A 22,905-nucleotide genomic window follows, 5' to 3' on the forward strand; every position below is an offset into this window, starting at 1 on the left:
TCCCTTGTGATCTGTACACCATCCGGGTAACTTAAGCCCCGTTACCCTTGGCTCGGCTCTCCCGCGCTGGCACACCCTGTCGATTCAGGTGCGGCTATCTAACTATATCTACTAACTACCAACTATGGTTTACTAGCTAATGGATATGGGGCAGTCAGACAGCATTTGGGACACTAAACTGAACTATACTACAACTACAAGGCTAATAAAACTACAAGCCGACACTGAACCCCATGCTGAGTTACACAGCAGTGATGTGTGCCCTGGTTGTGTGCTGACATTCACTCTATTGCATTTGTAAGATTTTATCAATGTCTAAATTCTGTACTGCAATGGCCCCATTTGAACGCATAGACCAAAAACATGTGCACGCCAAAAAGAAAGTTTCATAGTTGTTAAGAGTTGTTAAGTTGTTTTAGTTTTTGATTTAGAATTTTATGTTACAGCCCTACTGAAAACAGGTTATGAAAATAACATTTTTATTTTGCCATATTCACTTAACAACAATCAGTGTTACAAGCAACAAATGTATTGCTCTCCCGAGTCTGTAAAAGTACCTATATGCTGTATCTCAAGAACCGTAATAGATACAGACATGTACTTGGTACCAAAATATCCGCAATGCCCACATTTATATTCACCTTTAATACATTTATGGTGCTTAAAATCCATACATTTCGAGTTATAAAGGAAAAACCTAACTTTTGGACGGACATCTTGGATTTGTGGGCCGCCATTTTGGAATTTTGCGTGGCCAGCGGTATTTTTGAAAAGAGTGGGGTTTGAAGAGTAAATGTACCAAATTTCATGCTTGCATCACAAAGTGAACGATTCTTGCTATATTCTGCTGTTAGCAGCTGCACTATCTGATTGGCTAGTGAGACGCATGACGTATAGCGGCCTATAAATAGATGTGTCACTTTGAAAGAGTCTGTGCCTCTTCCAAAGTGAGGTAAGACATGAATAATCACCAAATGGCTGAGAAATGGCGGAGCAATACATTACACTGGTGTCATCACAATACGTAATATAAATAGCTTAGACAGGATTAATCAATATTTGCTGGCGGAGACTTGTGCTCCGAGGAGCACATTTTCTAGTTTAGAATGTTTTTCACATTGATTCTTTGATTCTTAAAAAAAACAAAAAAACACTTTAAGACCATTTCATTAATGAAACAATCAATAGAATAATCACAAAGATAATGATTGATAGTTCAAACCCTACATGCATGCATGTCTACCTATTACAACATTAAAGGTGTAGTATGTTACTTTGCCATGTGTTTACAACAATAAATGATGGCTAAGACAATTATATATGTATTGTTCTGTTATGTAAACACAGGGCAAAGTTACTTACAGTACTATGCCTTTAACTAGAGTCTAAAGAAAATAATTTGACCAATGATCTATAATCGTCTTTCCTAATGACAACAAGTTAAAGGCTCTCAACAGAACATAGGACGTCTACAGACACACAGAAACAAAGAGAAACATGAGAGACAGACAAGAACAAGTCTTCTGGTTTGGACTTCTGCTTGTTTTAAAGACAAGAACAAGTCTTCTAGTTTGGACTTCTGCTTGTTTTAAACACAAGAACAAGTCTTCTAGTCTGGACTTCTGCTTGTTTTAAAGACAAGAACAAGTCTTCTAGTTTGGACTTCTGCTTGTTTTAAACACAAGAACAAGTCTTCTAGTCTGGACTTCTGCTTGTTTTAAAGACAAGAACAAGTCTTCTAGTTTGGACTTCTGCTTGTTTTAAACACAAGAACAAGTCTTCTAGTCTGGACTTCTGCTTGTTTTAAAGACAAGAACAAGTCTTCTAGTTTGGACTTCTGCTTGTTTTATAGACAAGAACAAGTCTTCTAGTCTGGACTTCTGCTTGTTTTAAAGACAAGAACAAGTCTTCTAGTCTGGACTTCTGCTTGTTTTAAAGACAAGAACAAGTCTTCTAGTTTGGACTTCTGCTTGTTTTATAGACAAGAACAAGTCTTCTAGTCTGGACTTCTGCTTGTTTTAAAGACAAGAACAAGTCTTCTAGTCTGGACTTCTGCTTGTTTTAAAGACAAGAACAAGTCTTCTAGTCTGGACTTCTGCTTGTTTTAAACACAAGAACAAGTCTTCTAGTCTGGACTTCTGCTTGTTTTAAACACAAGAACAAGTCTTCTAGTTTGGACTTCTGCTTGTTTTATACACAAGAACAAGTCTTCTAGTCTGGACTTCTGCTTGTTTTAAAGTGCGAGTGGAAAACAACATAGCATGGCAGAATATAAGGGGTCATGGGGTATGGGGGGTGGGTGTGGTTGGTGTGGGGGGGGTCTTACCGGTGCTGCGGCTACTGTCTCTGGCTGTGGCAGCAGATTAAAACAAGACAGAATCCTTAGCAGAAGGTGACAACAACAATAACAACAACAACAACAACAACAACACACCAACGGTCTGTAGAGTGGGTCAGTGATCTCTAGTAACGTTACATGGACAGTTAAATGTGGGATGCAGATTCATTGGGGTTCCGTTTCCGGTTCTCAGTTTTAGCTTAACATTTTTATTTTTAGGCCAAAGTAGTGAAAAACAAGTTTTTTCACACGGTATAAAAAAACGAACGGAGAGCTCCGGTTCTATTTTCTTTAGTCTGGATGACGAACAGTTATCGTCGTGGTGTATACCAACCATCTGAAACCCCATCATAAGCTAAGCTAAGATGGCCCGCGGAAGAGCGGCGGAAATACGCAGCCGGATATGACGTTTGGACGTTTGGACCCTGTTTGGGGGGGGGGGGGGGGGGGGGTCGAGAGAGAGAGAGCGTAGAGGTCTATCTCCGCTCTCTGCTGATCTCTGCTGGTCGATCTGTCATGTGTGTTTATAAACACAGCCAGATAAACCATTTAAATGGATATAACAATTTTGTGAACGAGTATTATTATCACTGGAATGAGCCGTTATGAAAGTATTATTATCACTGGAATGAGCCGTTATGAAAGTATTATTATCACTGGAATGAGCCGTTATGATAGTATTATTATCACTGGAATGAGCCGTTATGATAGTATTATTATCACTGGAATGAGCCGTTATGATAGTATTATTATCACTGGAATGAGCCGTTATGATAGTATTATTATCACTGGAATGAGCCGTTATGAAAGTATTATTATCACTGGAATGAGCCGTTATGATAGTATTATTATCACTGGAATGAGCCGTTATGAAAGTATTATTATCACTGGAATGAGGCGTTATGAAAGTATTATTATCACTGGAATGAGCCGTTATGATAGTATTATTATCACTGGAATGAGCCGTTATGATAGTATTATTATCACTGGAATGAGCCGTTATGATAGTATTATTATCACTGGAATGAGCCGTTATGATAGTATTATTATCACTGGAATGAGCCGTTATGATAGTATTATTATCACTGGAATGAGCCGTTATGATAGTATTATTATCACTGGAATGAGCCGTTATGATAGTATTATTATCACTGGAATGTGTTGCAAAGTGTTCAGCTGTTAGAGGAGAAAAAACTACTAACAAGTCATTATTAGAAAATACTGACAAACAATAAAACATTAAAGAGGAAGGAGACAAAGCTTGTGAACAAACAGACAAACATTTCAAACACATTAACGACTCAAGACAGCCCCACCCCCCACCCCCCAGGATGTACGCTCACTCCTAGGATGTACGCTCACTCCTAGGATGTACGCTCACTCCTAGGATGTAGGCTGACTCCTAGGATGTACGTGCACTCCTAGGATGTACGCTCACTCAAAGGATGTACGCTCACTCCTAGGATGTACGCTCACTCCTAGGATGTACGCTCACTCCTAGGATGTACGCTCACTCCTAGGATGTACGCTCACTCCTAGGATGTACGCTCACTCCTAGGATGTACGTGCACTCCTAGGATGTAAGCTCACTCCTAGGATGTACGCTCACTCCTAGGATGTACGCTCACTCCTAGGATGTACGTGCACTACTTTGTGTACAGTACTATTTTTTGAAAGAATGTTTGAATGTGTTTTTTTAACCTTGTTTTGAAAATCTCCACATCCTCCTCTACTCCTCTCTAGCGCCCCCTACCTTCTTTCTGGCTGCCTGCAGCGGAGACGTTCTGCTGTGACAGCAGACTCTGGTTGTAGAGCGAGGGCAGAGCGGCCGCGGCGTACTGCTGGATCCCGCTGTAGGCCTGGCTGAGGGCCTCCATGGTGCTGCCTGATCCGTTAGAGAGACCTCCACTACCCAGACCTCCGTTCAGGGCCGCCATGCCTGGAGGAACAGGGAGAACATCAGGGTTTTCCTACCTTTTCTATGATGTTATGATATCTTAGGATGAATGGTACAGTAGAAAGAAATCATAATTCCATCCTGGGTCCGCCACAGCTTAAAACGTACATCGTAGGAGTGCATAGGCCTTGCGCTAGATCGCGTATTTTAATAGCTTTTTTTTTTTTTTTTGGGTGAGACATGCCGTTCATAGTGACAGAACACTAGGCAACCAAAAAGATGGAAAAAAGGAAGTCTCGCTTATTTAAATCTCGAGATTTAAATCTTGTCTAGCAAGACTTCCGTTTTTTTTCTCTTTTTTTTTTTGAGAACTCTGAGAACATCAGTGTTAATAACCTGGAGGAACAGGGAGAACATCAGTGTTAATAACCTGGAGGAACAGGGAGAACATCAGTGTTAATAACCTGGAGGAACAGGGAAAACATCAGTGTTAATAAATAACCCTAACCTGGAAGAACAGGGTTTTTTTTCTTTTTCGCGGAAGCACAGTGAAAGCCTCCGTGTTTAGCAGCTTTTGGGGGATGGATCATACTGGATATAAATATTCTGTGACATTTGAAAACGTTAGAAAAATGTCAAATCACTGGCACTATTTTTTATTTACTTGGCACTGAATGAGTTAAGACTCCTTAGACGGAGTTCAGAGTTTGTATGAAAAGTTATTAGTAAGGGTTAGGGTTAGTAGTAAGTAGTAGTAAGGGTTAGTAGTAAGTAGTAGTAAGTATTAGTAAGTAGTAGTAAGTGTTAGTAAGTAGTAGTAAGTAGTAGTAAGGGTTAGTAGTAAGTAGTAGTAAGTATTAGTAAGTAGTAGTAAGTGTTAGTAAGTAGTAGTAAGGGTTATGGTTAGTAGTAAGTAGTAGTAAGTATTAGTAAGTAGTAGTAAGGGTTAGGGTTAGTAGTAAGTAGTAGTAAGTATTAGTAATGTAACCCCTGGGTAATTTCCCCAGCGTTAATATGTGCCTACTTCGAAACCTTAGAATTAGACAGCAAATGTAATACGTCACCAGGTCTGTAAAAGCTAGTACCTCTTTAAGAGATCAGTCTAACTTGTGTGTTCCTGTTAACTACCTCTGATTGGTCTTCATGATGGTCCATGACTTTCAAAGTATATGATTGGTTGGGGGGCGGGACGAGCTGGGATGTGTGTGTGTGTTTAACCAAGGTTTGGAGGGAGAAGTTTGGTGTGTGTCTAAGGAACGTACATTGTGTATAAAAAACGGGAGTTTTACATGACAATCGTACCACTAGCGTTTAAGTGATGAATGAGTATACTCATCTTTAGTGACAGTGTGTAATATTTGTCCAGTGTGGAGTCAATTTGAGTCCTGGTTTAACGTTATTGCAGTAAGCAGGCGTCTATAGTTGTTTGTTTGTTAGCTTCATGCTAGCTGCGCTAACGTCGAGTGGAGCAGCAACAACATGAACGTTTTGGGAAATAATAGACTTTCGGACACTGTGTTCGGTCGGGAGACATAGACTCGTCTTCTGAGAAGAACCAGTTATAGCACCCTGCGACCAGGAAAGCTGGGTGCATTTCTGGCGTCGTGGGAAAGACCAGTCATCTTGTCCACTGAAACGTGCTGTGTATGGAACGGCCGTAATAGACACTGAACGTTTATCATATCGTTTGGGGTGAGTAACCCTGTGACACTCGGGCTCACGTGAGTGAAGAGGCTTCTCCACTCTGGTCGCACACCAGCGTCAATCAGGCCTGCAACAGGGGTATTTTGTTAAGGTTTATGCCGGCTTTTTATTTGTTTATTTCATAAGTGGGCCCACTGATTGTACAAGGTATAATTGTGATTGTTTAAGTTCATTTGCATCTTTTCTGTGAATAGGAGTTTATAAATAGGATTTTTGGGAAAGCATTTATTTAATTATATCTTAAAACAGTAGTTACAGAAGAGGTTTAAGGTGTATCATAAAGGTGATATATTATTACTTTAGATATAATTAAAAGGTTTGAGTTCATAATATACAGTGTTACTTAAAATAGTAACTATTATTATTCCTTAGGTTACTCAGGTTATGTGAAAGGTGTAAGGTCTATTACGGTTTTGGCCTACTAAGGTACATTTTAAAGGGCAATTTAATGCTCTAGGTCTACATGGTTGACAGTACCGTGCCACTGCACTGTTTATAGTTAGTTCATACCATATGTTTTTGCACTATTTCCTAGAGGTATAAATAAGAGTGGTATTTGGGTTGATTGTTTCTTATTGTGGCTCCTAATAGGGACAGTAAGGGACAGAGATATCAACTTGGTGGTTATTTACCTTACAAGGTTTTGTTTGTGTTTTAAGAGAAACCCTACAAGGGCTGTTTTGGTCATTTATATATTTGTTTGCTTAATGGTGAATAAATACCCATGTTATACAACCCACTTTGTTGTCCTTTTGAAAGTAGATTCAAAGTCAGGGGTAAAATACTAGTCACATCTTATAATCAATACTATAAGTTTATAGTTGCATGTTTAAGAGTTACAAGTCAGAACTCAGGCACTGTCTGTTAAGGTCATCAGCACCAAGGCAGCGTTACAGTAAGTATTAGTAAGTAGTAGTAAGTAGTAGTAAGTAGTAGTAAGGTTTAAGGTTAGTAAGTATTAGTAAGTATTGTTTACCAGCCAGAGAGCTCATGTTGAGTCCAGCTCCTGCTCCTGCGGCCAGAGACTGCAACGCTCCGAGGGAGGCCATGGGGTTCACTGAGGAGTTACTGGAGGAGCTGGGAGAGGAACCTGGAGGAGAGAGAGACACTGAGGAGTTACTGGAGGAGGAGAGAGAGACACTGAGGAGTTACTGGAGGAGGAGAGAGAGAGACACTGAGGAGTTACTGTACATTCTGAAACAGAGAAGTGACTTTCATTTGACATGTCTCTGTCTTAACAGTGTCTTAACAGTGTGTCTTAACAGTGTGTCTTAACAGTGTGTCTTAACAGTGTGTCTTAACAGTGTGTCTTAACAGTGTGTCTTAACAGTGTGTCTTAACAGTGTCTTAACAGTGTCTTAACAGTGTGTCTTAACAGTGTCTTAACAGTGTGTCTTAACAGTGTCTTAACAGTGTGTCTTAACAGTGTGTTAACAGTGTCTTAACAGTGTGTCTTAACAGTGTCTTAACAGTGTGTCTTAACAGTGTCTTAACAGTGTCTTAACAGTGTGTCTTAACAGTGTCTTAACAGTGTGTCTTAACAGTGTCTTAACAGTGTCTTAACAGTGTGTCTTAACAGTGTCTTAACAGTGTGTCTTAACAGTGTGTCTTAACAGTGTCTTAACAGTGTCTTAACAGTGTCTTAACAGTGTGTCTTAACAGTGTGTCTTAACAGTGTGTCTTAACAGTGTCTTAACAGTGTGTCTTAACAGTGTGTCTTAACAGTGTCTTAACAGTGTGTTAACAGTGTCTTAACAGTGTGTCTTAACAGTGTGTCTTAACAGTGTCTTAACAGTGTGTCTTAACAGTGTGTCTTAACAGTGTGTCTTAACAGTGTGTCTTAACAGTGTGTCTTAACAGTGTCTTAACAGTGTGTCTTAACAGTGTCTTAACAGTGTGTCTTAACAGTGTCTTAACAGTGTCTTAACAGTGTGTCTTAACAGTGTCTTAACAGTGTCTTAACAGTGTGTCTTAACAGTGTCTTAACAGTGTCTTAACAGTGTGTCTTAACAGTGTGTCTTAACAGTGTCTTAACAGTGTGTCTTAACAGTGTGTCTTAACAGTGTCTTAACAGTGTCTTAACAGTGTCTTAACAGTGTCTTAACAGTGTCTTAACAGTGTGTCTTAACAGTGTCTTAACAGTGTGTCTTAACAGTGTCTTAACAGTGTGTCTTAACAGTGTCTTAACGGTGTCTTAACAGTGTGTCTTAACAGTGTGTCTTAACAGTGTCTTAACGGTGTCTTAACGGTGTCTTAACAGTGTGTCTTAACAGTGTGTCTTAACGGTGTCTTAACAGTGTGTCTTAACAGTGTGTCTTAACAGTGTGTCTTAACAGTGTCTTAACAGTGTCTTAACAGTGTCTTAACAGTGTCTTAACAGTGTGTCTTAACAGTGTGTCTTAACAGTGTCTTAACAGTGTGTTAACAGTGTGTCTTAACAGTGTGTCTTAACAGTGTGTCTTAACAGTGTGTCTTAACAGTGTCTTAACAGTGTGTCTTAACAGTGTGTCTTAACAGTGTCTTAACAGTGTGTCTTAACAGTGTGTCTTAACAGTGTCTTAACAGTGTGTCTTAACAGTGTGTCTTAACAGTGTCTTAACAGTGTGTCTTAACAGTGTCTTAACAGTGTGTCTTAACAGTGTGTCTTAACAGTGTGTCTTAACAGTGTCTTAACAGTGTCTTAACAGTGTCTTAACAGTGTCTTAACAGTGTCTTAACAGTGTGTCTTAACAGTGTCTTAACAGTGTCTTAACAGTGTCTTAACAGTGTCTTAACAGTGTCTTAACAGTGTGTCTTAACAGTGTCTTAACAGTGTCTTAACAGTGTGTCTTAACAGTGTGTCTTAACAGTGTGTCTTAACAGTGTCTTAACAGTGTCTTAACAGTGTGTCTTAACAGTGTGTCTTAACAGTGTGTCTTAACAGTGTGTCTTAACAGTGTCTTAACAGTGTGTCTTAACAGTGTCTTAACAGTGTGTCTTAACAGTGTCTTAACAGTGTGTCTTAACAGTGTCTTAACAGTGTGTCTTAACAGTGTCTTAACAGTGTGTCTTAACAGTGTCTTAACAGTGTGTCTTAACAGTGTGTCTTAACAGTGTCTTAACAGTGTGTCTTAACAGTGTCTTAACAGTGTCTTAACAGTGTGTCTTAACAGTGTCTTAACAGTGTGTCTTAACAGTGTGTCTTAACAGTGTCTTAACAGTGTGTCTTAACAGTGTGTCTTAACAGTGTCTTAACAGTGTCTTAACAGTGTGTCTTAACAGTGTCTTAACGGTGTCTTAACAGTGTCTTAACAGTGTCTTAACAGTGTGTCTTAACAGTGTGTCTTAACAGTGTCTTAACAGTGTCTTAACAGTGTGTCTTAACAGTGTCTTAACAGTGTCTTAACAGTGTCTTAACAGTGTCTTAACAGTGTCTTAACAGTGTCTTAACAGTGTGTCTTAACAGTGTCTTAACAGTGTGTCTTAACAGTGTGTCTTAACAGTGTGTCTTAACAGTGTGTCTTAACAGTGTCTTAACAGTGTGTCTTAACAGTGTGTCTTAACAGTGTGTCTTAACAGTGTCTTAACAGTGTCTTAACAGTGTGTCTTAACAGTGTGTCTTAACGGTGTCTTAACAGTGTCTTAACAGTGTCTTAACAGTGTGTCTTAACAGTGTCTTAACAGTGTCTTAACAGTGTCTTAACAGTGTCTTAACAGTGTCTTAACAGTGTCTTAACAGTGTCTTAATGTGTTATTGGCTGGCTGTGTGTTGCTGTATTCTTTTACCTACTGAAGCACAATGTAACCTCTGTGTGTGTGTGTGTGTGTGTGTGTGTGTGTGTGTGTGTGTGTGTGTGTGTGTGTGTGTGTGTGTGTGTGTGTGTGTGTGTGTGTGTGTGTGTGTGTCCAGTTATTGACTGAAGGCTTGCTTTCAACACCTTCCCCCTGGGGCTCACCCCATTGTTATTATAGAAATATTAATAATAATAATATTCCATTCAGGTGAAGTTTTAGATCATTAATTATGAAGATTTCAGCAGAGAGACAGCATAGAGGTCATGAGAAGCAGAGGGCTCCGGCCTCAGGGCTCCAGCAGCCTCTCTGGGCACAAGCCTCCTGAACCTCATCTAACACAGTTCTTTATAAACCACATTGTACCAAAGATGCTATTCTAAATGGTCACATAAGGTATGGACTAAAAACGGGGTCCGTTTGGTTCCATTTGTACACTCTCAGAGTTACATGAACATTGATTTTACAATATAAATTGGGGTCCCAGAGACATACTCGCCATTAAATGGGGGTCCGTAGCCTCTAATGCATGTGAAACTGGGGGGTCCTTCAAATTAAAATGGTTGACAATCGCTGCTAGAGAGCCGTAAAAATCTTCTCTTATGGGGGTCCCTGGTAGCCTGGGTGCCAGCCTGCTTCGCTACGTTCGGCGGATTTTTTGTTCTCTCTGCGCTTCTCAGTCTGGAATGCCCCCGATTGACTCGTCTTGCTGAACTACACAGGAAGTACACAGGAACTACATATGTTACGTTAGGCAACGTCGTTGCTGATTGGATGTTGTTCAAATGAATGACGAATCAAAACGATCACACCGTTTTTTTTGTCCCGCCCCGCACCACAGACCAATCAGAAGCCACGGTAGGTTTGGAACCTTGGCTGCTGTGTCCCGCCTCCTGGAGATAGGAGGCATTCCAGACTGAGAAGCGCAGAGAGAAAAAAAAATCCGCCGAATGTAGCGAAGCAGGCTGGCACCCAGGCTAGGTCCCTGGCTTATCTTTTCAAATGGGGGTCCGCGGTCTAATAAGTGTCTATTTGGGGGTCCTTGGCACGAAAAAAGTTTGAGAACCACTATTCTAAAATATCCATTACACTGTGTGTGTGTGTGTGTGTGTGTGTGTGTGTGTGTGTGTGTGTGTGTGTGTGTGTGTGTGTGTGTGTGTGTGTGTGTGTCTGTGTGTGTGTGTGTGTGTGTGTGTGTGTGTGTGTGTGTGTGTGTGTGTGTGTGCGCGTGTGTGTGTGTACCTGAGCTGGTCAGCACACTGAGCGGGCTGGAGGAGGTGGTCATGGCGTTGGAGCCAGAGGGCGTGGCCTGTGTGGCGCTGGCTGCTGCCGCCAACGCTGCCAGGTTCTGCATGGCGCTCAGACCTACACACACACACACACACACACACACACACACACACACACACACACACACACACACACACACACACACACACACACACACACACACACACACACACACACACACACACACACACACACACACACACACACACACACACAGATGATGCTTCCTGGGAGCAGTATGGGTCAGCGCCCCATGCTGTGTCTTTTCCGTGAGGAAGAAGCCCAACAAACCCGCGGTGAGGCCTTTAGGAGGGCCATTCCAGCAAACCGTAATACCAATAAGACGGCCCAATCTAGTGGTATCGGCCCCAAGGTACCATCACGGCAGAAGGAAATGTTTGGATCGGGGCGGTGCAGCGGATCTGACGCAGCGCTCAGGTCCTGGACCTGGTGAGACGAAGGAGGAGCCCGGCCAGGAGACAACCCACAGAGCCTAGTCCCTCCACGTGCCAGAGCCTCCCCGAGTCTCGGCACAGTACTTCCGGAGAAGCGGACTGCCCTGTCTTGCCCTATAGGACTGACCGTGTTGATGGACTGGTATATCTAATGTGTGTCTGTGAACGTGTTGATGGACTGGTATATCTAATGTGTGTGTGTGAACGTGTTGATGGACTGGTATATCTAATGTGTGTTTGTGAACATGTTGATGGACTGGTATATCTAATGTGTGTCTGTGACCGTGTTGATGGACTGGTATATCTAATGTGTGTTTGTGAACGTGTTGATGGACTGGTATATCTAATGTGTGTGTGTGAACGTGTTGATGGACTGGTATATCTAATGTGTGTCTGTGAACGTGTTGATGGACTGGTATATCTAATGTGTGTGTGTGAACGTGTTGATGGACTGGTATATCTAATGTGTGTTTGTGAACATGTTGATGGACTGGTATATCTAATGTGTGTTTGTGAACGTGTTGATGGACTGGTATATCTAATGTGTGTTTGTGAACATGTTGATGGACTGGTATATCTAATGTGTGTGTGTGTGTGTGTGAACGTGTTGATGGACTGGTATATCTAATGTGTGTTTGTGAACGTGTTGATGGACTGGTATATCTAATGTGTGTTTGTGAACGTGTTGATGGACTGGTATATCTAATGTGTGTGTGTGAACGTGTTGATGGACTGGTATATCTAATGTGTGTTTGTGAACATGTTGATGGACTGGTATATCTAATGTGTGTTTGTGAACGTGTTGATGGACTGGTATATCTAATGTGTGTGTGTGAACGTGTTGATGGACTGGTATAACTAATGTGTGTGTGTGAACATGTTGATGGACTGGTATATCTAATGTGTGTGTGTGAACGTGTTGATGGACTGGTATATCTAATGTGTGTGTGTGTGTGTGTGAACGTGTTGATGGACTGGTATATCTAATGTGTGTTTGTGAACATGTTGATGGACTGGTATATCTAATGTGTGTGTGTGAACGTGTTGATGGACTGGTATATCTAATGTGTGTGTGTGAACGTGTTGATGGACTGGTATATCTAATGTGTGTGTGTGAACGTGTTGATGGACTGGTATATCTAATGTGTGTGTGTGAACGTGTTGATGGACTGGTATATCTAATGTGTGTGTGTGAACGTGTTGATGGACTGGTATATCTAATGTGTGTTTGTGAACGTGTTGATGGACTGGTATATCTAATGTGTGTGTGTGTGAATATGTTGATGGACTGGTATATCTAATGTGTGTGTGTGAACGTGTTGATGGACTGGTATATCTAATGTGTGTTTGTGAACGTGTTGATGGACTGGTATATCTAATGTGTGTGTGTGAACGTGTTGATGGACTGGTATATCTAATGTGTGTGTGTGTGAACATGTTGATGGACTGGTATATCTAATGTGTGTTTGTGAACGTGTTGATGGACTGGTATATCTAATGTGTGTGTGTGTGAATATGTTGATGGACTGGTATATCTAATGTGTGTGTGTGAACGTGTTGATGGACTGGTATATCTAATGTGTGTTTGTGAACGTGTTGAGTGACCAGTAACCTTTGGTTCTAAAAGCGAGGTTAGGTATAAAGGAAGTTTACCACACAAGGCCTTATAAATAAATATCATACAATGTTGCTCTCTACGAACTGCAAGAGATGGCCAACCCACTTTATCATATAAAATACAGTGATGGGTGAGATAATCATCACTTTATCATATAAAATACAGTGATGGGTGAGATAATCATCACTTTATCATATAAAATACAGTGATGGGTGAGATAATCATCACTTTATCATATAAAATACAGTGATGGGTGAGATAATCATCACTTTATCATATAAAATACAGTGATGGGTGAGATAATCATCACTTTATCATATAAAATACAGTGATGGGTGAGATAATCATCGCCAGAAATAAATGACTGGCGATAAAATCATTTTTCACACAACATTCCCTTTGTTGTGTGTGAAAAAGTAGTGTGATATTTAAGCAATATTACACGAGCCAGTGATGCGCGCGGAACTCGGCTTCGCCTCGTTCCTGACCGCATCACTGGCGTGCCAATAATGACGGTAAAGCACACCCTCTCGTGTAATATTGCAATTATACAGCGGTTACCAACAAAACACATCCAAATGTATTCATATTGTGGGGCAATTAATAATAAAAATGTTTCGCTATTGTCCGTTTCCCTGTAAAGAGAAGAGTTTTTGACTGAGAGACATTAAATAGTCCCTGTAGCAGTGCTTTGAGTTTGAGGCACCGTCTCATCAACACAGCTGAGCTATCAATGCTTGCGCAGTGGAATGAATTCCAGTAGGCTATATGCTCCGTCGTACGACCGTGTCACGTGGCCAAAATAACTGATCTACAAGCTGACAACGTGTCGCGATGGCGACGCGTTGTTAACTTGTAGATCGGCTATTTTCGCCGTGCGATACCTTTGTACGATAAAGTATAACATACACTGGACTGTTAGCGAAATCATGGGAGTAATTTTACTTTAACACAGGAGGATATGTATAACCTTCTAACCATTGATCAACCGTAAGTCCACCAAATAAGTCAAAATTAACAACTTAGTCCATTTTGCATAGCTGTTTGTTCTCCGGTGGCGGCGGTGTGTCAGGCTACTGTCTGTTTGTTTTCCTACCGTGGGACAGCGTGACGTCACAGCACAGCTGTGCCATATATGGTCTAATCAGGCGTGGACAGCAGTGCGGAGTGATTTATTAATGTGATTCGGCCCGTGCTATGATGCTGGTTTGAAGCACGGCTAAATAGCTATTTCAGCCAATCAGATTGCTTGGTCGGAACTACCTGTTGTATAATTTTCATGTCACCACGTCTTTAAAGACCTCATTGAGAGATGTCTTCTAGCTTGAGTCCTGGGGAAGTTGTAGTTTTATTAATGCATTGAGATCCACTGGACACTGAGATACTGGATGCATAAAGACTACACTGTAAGTATATACAGCAAGTGTGTGTGTGTGTGTGTGTGTGTGTGTGTGTGTGTGTGTGTGTGTGTGTGTGTGTGTGTGTGTGTGTGTGTGTGTGTCCTACCTGACATAGGATGCAGATTGTTCAGAGCGTTGCCCTGGTTGGCAGACTGTTGCAGCAGCTGTAAATAAAGCTGCACATTTACACGCACACACACACACACACACACGCACACACACACACACACACACACACACACACACACACACACACACACACACACACACACACACACACACACACACACACACACACACACACACACACACACACACACACACACACACACATGCACACACACATGTTATAAATGAATAAATGAAATAAACACAGATGTTATACATGTTAGAGCTGGTTTCATTTAAACAGAACACAGATGGAGCCGTTAGAACCACAGCAAACACACACATGGTCAAACATTTAAGCCTAGAAGGCATTTTTAGATTTATTTGGCTATTCAAAAATAGCAGATCTACAAGCTCATACGATGCGTGCGTGCATGTGTGTGTGTGTGTGTGTGTGTGTGTGTGTGTGTGTGTGTGTGTGTGTGTGTGTGTGTGTGTGCGAGTGCGCGTGTGTGTGTGTGTGTGTGTGTGTGTGCGTGTGCGTGTGCGTGTGCGTGTGTGTGTGTGTGTGTGTGTGTGTACTCACTGCCAGGTACTGAGGTCCCAGGCTGTTGAGTCCTGCCAGGTTTCCCCACATGGAGGCAGCGTTGAGCTGCTGCATCTGCTGCTGCAGCTGCTGAGCCATTCTCTTCTGTTCCTTATCCTTCTGTGTGTCTGCAAACTTTACTACTATAGGAGACGAGCAGCCCTGTAACATGTATTATAAAACTTTACTACTATAGGAGACGAGCAGCCCTGTAACATGTATTATAAAACTTTACTACTATAGGAGACGAGCAGCCCTGTAACATGTATTATAACACTTTACTACTATAGGAGACGAGCAGCCCTGTAACATGTATTATAACATGTATTAAATCACTTTACTACTATAGGATTTACTATAGTAAATCACTTTACTACTATAGGATTTACTATAGTAAATCACTTTACTACTATAGGATTTACTATAGTAAATCACTTTACTACTATAGGATTTACTATAGTAAATCACTTTACTACTATAGGATTTACTATAGTAAATCACTTTACTACTATAGGATTTACTATAGTAAATCACTTTACTACTATAGGATTTACTATAGTAAATCACTTTACTACTATAGGATTTACTATAGTAAATCACTTTACTACTATAGGATTTACTATAGTAAATCACTTTACTACTATAGGATTTACTATAGTAAATCACTTTACTACTATAGGATTTACTATAGTAAATCACTTTACTACTATAGGATTTACTATAGTAAATCACTTTACTACTATAGGATTTACTATAGTAAATCACTTTACTACTATAGGATTTACTATAGTAAATCACTTTACTACTATAGGATTTACTATAGTAAATCACTTTACTACTATAGGAGCGAGAGAAACAAGCAGCAAGGTCTATGAAAACAAGGCCAAACGAAACGAGCCCTACAAGCAACGAGGTCTATGAAAAGAAGGCCAAACGAAGCGCCTTCACACATATACATTGCCTCTTGGCAAACAGCCGATCTACAAGCTCACAACGCTTCCCCACACCCACCTGCACTTTCACAACCAACGCCAAAACACAATACCACCAATATTGCCACTAAAGCGCTTACAATATGCCTACATGGCAACTACACTCCTTCCACACCATAGACCCCGCCCACTCTCTGACTGCATTCTGTGGAAACACAGCAGACTTTTCTCGCACACACCATGCACATACGCGCACTTTTAGATCCAGTCCTATTTTAAAAGTCTGCGTATGGGGGACTCGCGTATCCGCGCGCCACGCCTGGTGTAGCCGCTATCGACACACACGTGTGCATGCACGTTGGGGAGGCAGTGTCACAATGTACATTTGTCTTTGCGCGACGCCCGTGTGTGTTCGCGACGGGCCGCATGGATGTACCGTGGTCGTGTGTGTGTGTGTGTGTGTGTGTGTGTGTGCGCGCTCGCGACGGCCGACGGGTGTTTGTGTGTGTTCTGTGCCTTCACGACGGCACACGACTACAGACTACACAGTACAAACTCACTTTCCATCCCTGATAAACTGTCTGTTCTCAGCGCATAAGCCAAACTGCACACTTTGGGTGCTCATATCCCCCTACGGGTATGGTCTAGTGTATTATAATATGTATTAAATATAAATACATTATATATGTATTAAACTAGAGGTGCAGGGCTCTGGTCTAGTGTATTATAATATGTATTAAATATAAATACATTATATATGTATTAAACTAGAGGTGCAGGGCTCTGGTCTAGTGTATTATAATATGTATTAAATATAAATACATTATATATGTATTAAACTAGAGGTGCAGGGCTCTGGTCTAGTGTATTATAATATGTATTAAATATAAATACATTATATATGTATTAAACTAGAGGTGCAGGGCTCTGGTCTAGTGTATTATAATATGTATTAAATATAAATACATTATATATGTATTAAACTAGAGGTGCAGGGCTCTGGTCTAGTGTATTATAATATGTATTAAATATAAATACATTATATATGTATTAAACTAGAGGTGCAGGGCTCTGGTCTAGTGTATTATAATATGTATTAAATATAAATACATTATATATGTATTAAACTAGAGGTGCAGGGCTCTGGTCTAGTGTATTATAATATGTATTAAATATAAATACATTATATATGTATTAAACTAGAGGTGCAGGGCTCTGGTCTAGTGTATTATAATATGTATTAAATATAAATACATTATATATGTATTAAACTAGAGGTGCAGGGCTCTGGTCTAGTGTATTATAATATGTATTAAATATAAATACATTATATATGTATTAAACTAGAGGTGCAGGGCTCTGGTCTAGTGTATTATAATATGTATTAAATATAAATACATTATATATGTATTAAACTAGAGGTGCAGGGCTCTGGTCTAGCAGGCTGTAGACGTTTGTTGTAACAGCGTTGCCCGGAGGCGAAAACGAATGCGAAACGTAACGTAGTCTTGACGGAGAGAGCATGGTCGAGTGACCATCAGTTTGTATTGAGAGAGAGATGTATGAACGCAGACACACACACACACACACACACAAACAGCCACGCATGCGCGAGACTCTCTATTGTATATTAGGATATAATACATTATATTATGTATTAAATAACTTTACTACTATAGGAAAAATCACACCCTGTGTGAAGGAAGCGGTGCCTTTGGGGCGGGGCTTAACTCATTTCAGTTCGTCCCTATTGGTGGTCTGAGTCCACTTACCAAATTTGGACTTGGTAGCATGCTGCAAACTGGAATAATGGCTGTTTAAAGCCCAGCCAATGGGCAGACAGAGGGGGTGGGGCTTAAGTAATTACAGTTCGTCCCTATTGGTGGTTTTAGTCCATGTACAAAATTTGTACTCCGTAGCATGCTGCGAACTTGAGTTATGGCTGTTTAAAGGCCAGCCAATGGGAAGACAGAGGGGGCAGGGCTTCAGCAATTCGTGCTCGTCCCGTATTGGTGGTCTAAGTCCACATACCAAATTTGGCCTTGGTGGCATGCTGCAAACTGGAGTTATAGCTGTTTAGAATCCCGTGCTCATACGGGCGGACGGACATAACATACGCTGGGGGTCCCTGGACCCCTCTTTGATAACCAGTGGCACGTGTGGCCAATGAGAGGAGAGATGGCATAGGCAATCTCCAAGTCTGTGTGTGTGTGTGTGTGTGTGTGTGTGTGTGTGTGTGTGTGTGTTTGTGTGTGTGTGTGTGTGTGCGTGTGTTTGTATGTGTTGCTTCTTTGCCGTGCTCATCCCGTGCTCATACGGACGGACGGACGCGGAGACAAAGTCAAATGTAGAGCGGTTGGCACCGCTAAAAAAAGTGTGTTTTTACTCCTGGTGTATTTAAACCGTTGGTATCTCAGCGTAAAGCAGTCTTTACCTCCATGGTCTCTCACTACAGTCTAAAGTAGTACAGGTGTTATAATTACCTCCATGGTCTACAGTCTAAAGTAGTACAGGTGTTATAATTACCTCCATGGTCTGGGACTACAGTCTAAAGTAGTACAGGTGTTATAATTACCTCCATGGTCTGGGACTACAGTCTAAAGTAGTACAGGTGTTATAATTACCTCCATGGTCTGGGACTACAGTCTAAAGTAGTACAGGTGTTATAATTACCTCCATGGTCTACAGTCTAGAGTAGTACAGGTGTTATAATTACCTCCATGGTCTACAGTCTAAAGTAGTACAGGTGTTATAATTACCTCCATGGTCTACAGTCTAAAGTAGTACAGGTGTTATAATTACCTCCATGGTCTGGGACTGGTGCATGGACTTGATGGCTGACAGAGCCATCTGTCTGGCTGTGAACGTGACAAACGCACATCCTGCAACGAGAGACACAATGTTACCTTTAACACTAGAAGACACACAAGAGACACAATGTTACCTTTAACACTAGAGGACACACAAGAGACACAATGTTACCTTTAACACTAGAGGACACACAAGAGACACAATGTTACCTTTAACACTAGAGGACACACAAGAGACACAATGTTACCTTTAACACTAGAGGACACACAAGAGACACAATGTTACCTTTAACACTAGAGGACACACAAGAGACACAATGTTACCTTTAACACTAGAGGACACACAAGAGACACAATGTTACCTTTAACACTAGAGGACACACAAGAGACACAATGTTACCTTTAACACTAGAGGACACACAAGAGACACAATGTTACCTTTAACACTAGAGGACACACAAGAGACACAATGTTACCTTTAACACTAGAGGACACACAAGTTTATATCGCTCTTTACCGCTCTCACCAAGGCTCTTCATGGCGTGGGTGGATGAAGTAGTAATTGACGCGTTTTCGAGTCAATGGCGTTAAAAGAGTTAAGTGCAGCGGAAATTATTTTGTAACCTTGGCCAGATCTGTGCCTTGCCACAATTCTGTCTCTGAGCTCTTCGGGCAGTTCCTTCGATCTCATGATTCTCATTTGCTCCGACATGCACTGTGAGCTGTACGGTCTTATATAGACAGGCGTGTGCCTTTCCCAAACAAGTCCAAACAATATAATTAAACATAGCTGGATTCCAATGAAGGTGTAGAACCATCTCAAGGATGATCAGAAGAAATGGACAGCATCTCAGTTAAATATACGAGTGTCACAGCCAAGGGTCTGAATACTTATGGCTATGTGATATTTCAGTTTTTCTTTTTTAATAAATCTGCAAACATTTCTATACAATTCTGTGTTTTTTTGTCAATATGGGGTGCTGTGTGTACATGAATGAGGGAAAAAAAATAACTTAAATGATTTTAGCAAATGGCTGCAATATGACAAATAGTGACAAATGTAAGGGGGTCTGAATACTTTCCGTACCCACTGTATATCTGCTATTTTTGAATAGCCAAAGAAATATAAAGTGACACAGATTGCGTTCCAGGTCTAAATGGGTTAATCTGCTGCACAAAAGGACACCTTTTACATTAGAAGACACACCAAGCTTTAAACTGTTATATGTCAAGATGTCAACAAGCCTTTTGAACCATGTCTATCCTTTATGTTTCTACCTCATGAACCATGTCTATCCTTTATGTTTCTACCTCATGAACCATGTCTATCCTTTATGTTTCTACCTCATGAACCATGTCTATCCTTTATGTTTCTACCTCATATGTTGAACCATGTCTATCCTTTATGTTTCTACCTTTTGAACCATGTCTATCCTTTATGTTTCTACCTCATGAACCATGTCTGTCCTTTATGTTTCTACCTCATGAACCATGTCTATCCTTTATGTTTCTACCTCATGAACCATGTCTGTCCTTTATGTTTCTACCTCATGAACCATGTCTGTCCTTTATGTTTCTACCTCATGAACCATGTCTATCCTTTATGTTTCTACCTCATGAACCATGTCTATCCTTTATGTTTCTACCTCATGAACCATGTCTATCCTTTATGTTTCTACCCCATGTGTTGTGTGTTATCCTATCTCAGTATCCTACACTCCTCTATCTATGTGTGTGTGTGTGTGTGTGTGTGTGTGTGTGTGTGTGTGTGTGTGTGTGTGTGTGTGTGTGTGTGTGTGTGTGTGTGTGTGTGTGTGTGTGTGTGTAATACCTCTACTCAGACCATCAGGTCCTCTCAGTATCCTACACTCCTCTATCTGTGTGTGTGTGTGTGTGTGTGTGTGTGTGTGTGTGTGTGTGTGTGTGTGTGTGTGTGTGTGTGTGTGTGTGTGTGTGTGTGTGTGTGTGTGTGTGTGTGTGTGTGTGTGTGTGTGTGTGTGTGTAATACCTCTACTCAGACCATCAGGTCCTCTCAGTATCCTACACTCCTCTATCTGTCCATAAGGGCTGAACATCAGTCGGATGTCGTTCTCGTTGCACTTCTTAGAGATCATCCCGATGAAGAGCTTCCTGTCTTCTACCGCTGCACACACACACACACACACATACGCACACACACACACACACACACACACACACACACACACACACACACACACACACACACACACACACACACACACACACACACACACACACACACACACACACACACACACACACACACACACACACACACACTTCATAAAGTGTACAGTATAGACTATGAACCATTCATAAAGTGTGAAACATAAACAAAGTGCTCACCATTATTTTTCTCACTGTCTGCAGGCTTCATCTGGATTGGATGATGCATCTGTACAAGACAGGACACAAACATGATATCTACAGATTAATACAGTCACACACTGGCCCTCATTTATCAACACAGCGTATAAACCGGCGTATATTTTTCCATATATTCGGCCGTACACCAACGTCGAAGTCACATTTATCAACGCATCCTACACAGCTGATCCAAGCTTACACTTGGTCCCAGCGTTGATAAATGTCACGGCTGAAACGAGCGTCATTTAAATAACACGCCCTTAAATATTCTCAAAACGCCCCGATTTTACAACATGAAGACGAACCAGAATACGACCAAAGACATGAAAAGCCAATAAGAAACCGTTTGCCCCGCTCGCCTCGCCTCGCACACACGCACACGCCTCGCTCTCTCTTGCTCTCTCTCTCTCACACACACACACACACACACACACATGCGCCCGCCCAACTTTGTCTTTCATGTCCGTGTCCGTAGCGTAACGGTACATGAGACTCGGGCGGAATGCAGTGATTCCGTGCCGCCACGTTAATATTGGAGCGTCGGGTTTATATCCTTAACCCAGCCAGGTTGTGTAGCCTACATAACTCTCTATGACATAACTCCATAACATAGGACAAGCTACTGTAAGTTTGTAGACCTCACTGTCCATGAAAACGTGGCCGGGACTCCCGGCGCAAAAGCGCACGTATATTTTTGAAAATAGCAGATCTACAAGCTCACAACGCGTCGCGATGCGACACTGGCTTGTGAGCTTGTAGATCTGCTATTTTCAATACAGACGGTTCTACAATCTTATCTGAATGACTGTTAAAGCAGTTTGTTTAAATTACTTTATAAAATGATATATTTTCACAGCGATTATTTATTAGTGTAGATATACACATTTAGGAGTGGATTATGTGTCCAGATCCCTCTCAGACAGTCAGACAATGGTGCTCCACAGGTCTAGAATGGAATAAACGGGTGCAGCCAACGTCAACAACTGGTCCCGACCAGACGTGAGATCTCAGCGTACCGTAGGATAAAGCCCACGTCAGGATATATTGATAAATGCCGAAAATTGCGGTGAAAACGCCGTACGCCCATTATTTGGGCTGCACCGCGTTGATAAATGAGGGCCATTGTGTTTCTCATTCCATGAATGCACCATCCTTACAAGCTATACCTCGTTGTAAAGGTGACTAATCAACGATAAAACAGTACTGTACTGTACTCCATCTACTGTACTCTAATATACTCTACTGTACTGTACTCTATCTACTGTACTCTAATATACTCTACTGTACTGTACTCTATCTACTGTACTCTAATATACTCTACTGTACTGTACTCTATCTACTGTACTCTAATATACTCTACTGTACTGTACCATAGACCGTAAAAAAAAATGGACGAAGGGAACGTGACGTCACCCCTTGGTTTCTACAGACCGTAAATGAAGCCGATTGTTCAGGAACGTACAATCCTCCATCTTTAATATATACCACTGGGCACGCCGGAACTCAAACGCTATTGGTTGAGACCAGACATGTGACCAGGGAACCGGAAAACAACCCCCAAAGAATGCTATTGGTTGGGTAGCTTGTCAATCAAGAGCGGGGGCGGGG

At 41.3% G+C, this 22,905-nt stretch overlaps 1 protein-coding gene across 5 annotated transcripts in view; it reads right to left on the reverse strand.

The window, feature by feature from the left end:
* The window catches only part of celf1 (cugbp, Elav-like family member 1), a 61,269-nt gene that overhangs the window by 13,452 nt on the left and 24,912 nt on the right, over positions 1-22,905 (reverse strand). For 4 of the 5 annotated variants that reach the window (XM_084063031.1, XM_084063028.1, XM_084063030.1 and 1 more), the window contains 9 exons: positions 21,277-21,325; positions 20,918-21,052; positions 18,902-18,981; positions 15,168-15,329; positions 14,580-14,649; positions 10,953-11,075; positions 6,916-7,029; positions 4,092-4,277; positions 2,327-2,350 (listed from right to left, as the gene is read on the reverse strand). In XM_084063031.1, coding sequence (XP_083919157.1) covers positions 2,327-2,350; positions 4,092-4,277; positions 6,916-7,029; positions 10,953-11,075; positions 14,580-14,649; positions 15,168-15,329; positions 18,902-18,981; positions 20,918-21,052; positions 21,277-21,325 — 943 coding nt within the window. The remainder of the gene's footprint in view (positions 1-2,326; positions 2,351-4,091; positions 4,278-6,915; positions 7,030-10,952; positions 11,076-14,579; positions 14,650-15,167; positions 15,330-18,901; positions 18,982-20,917; positions 21,053-21,276; positions 21,326-22,905) is intronic. The other variant, XM_084063029.1, reaches the window with a different exon arrangement.

The sequence above is a fragment of the Gymnoscopelus microlampas genome (assembly GCF_963454915.1).
Source record: "Gymnoscopelus microlampas genome assembly, chromosome: 1".
In the NCBI taxonomy this organism is placed as follows: domain Eukaryota; kingdom Metazoa; phylum Chordata; class Actinopteri; order Myctophiformes; family Myctophidae; genus Gymnoscopelus; species Gymnoscopelus microlampas.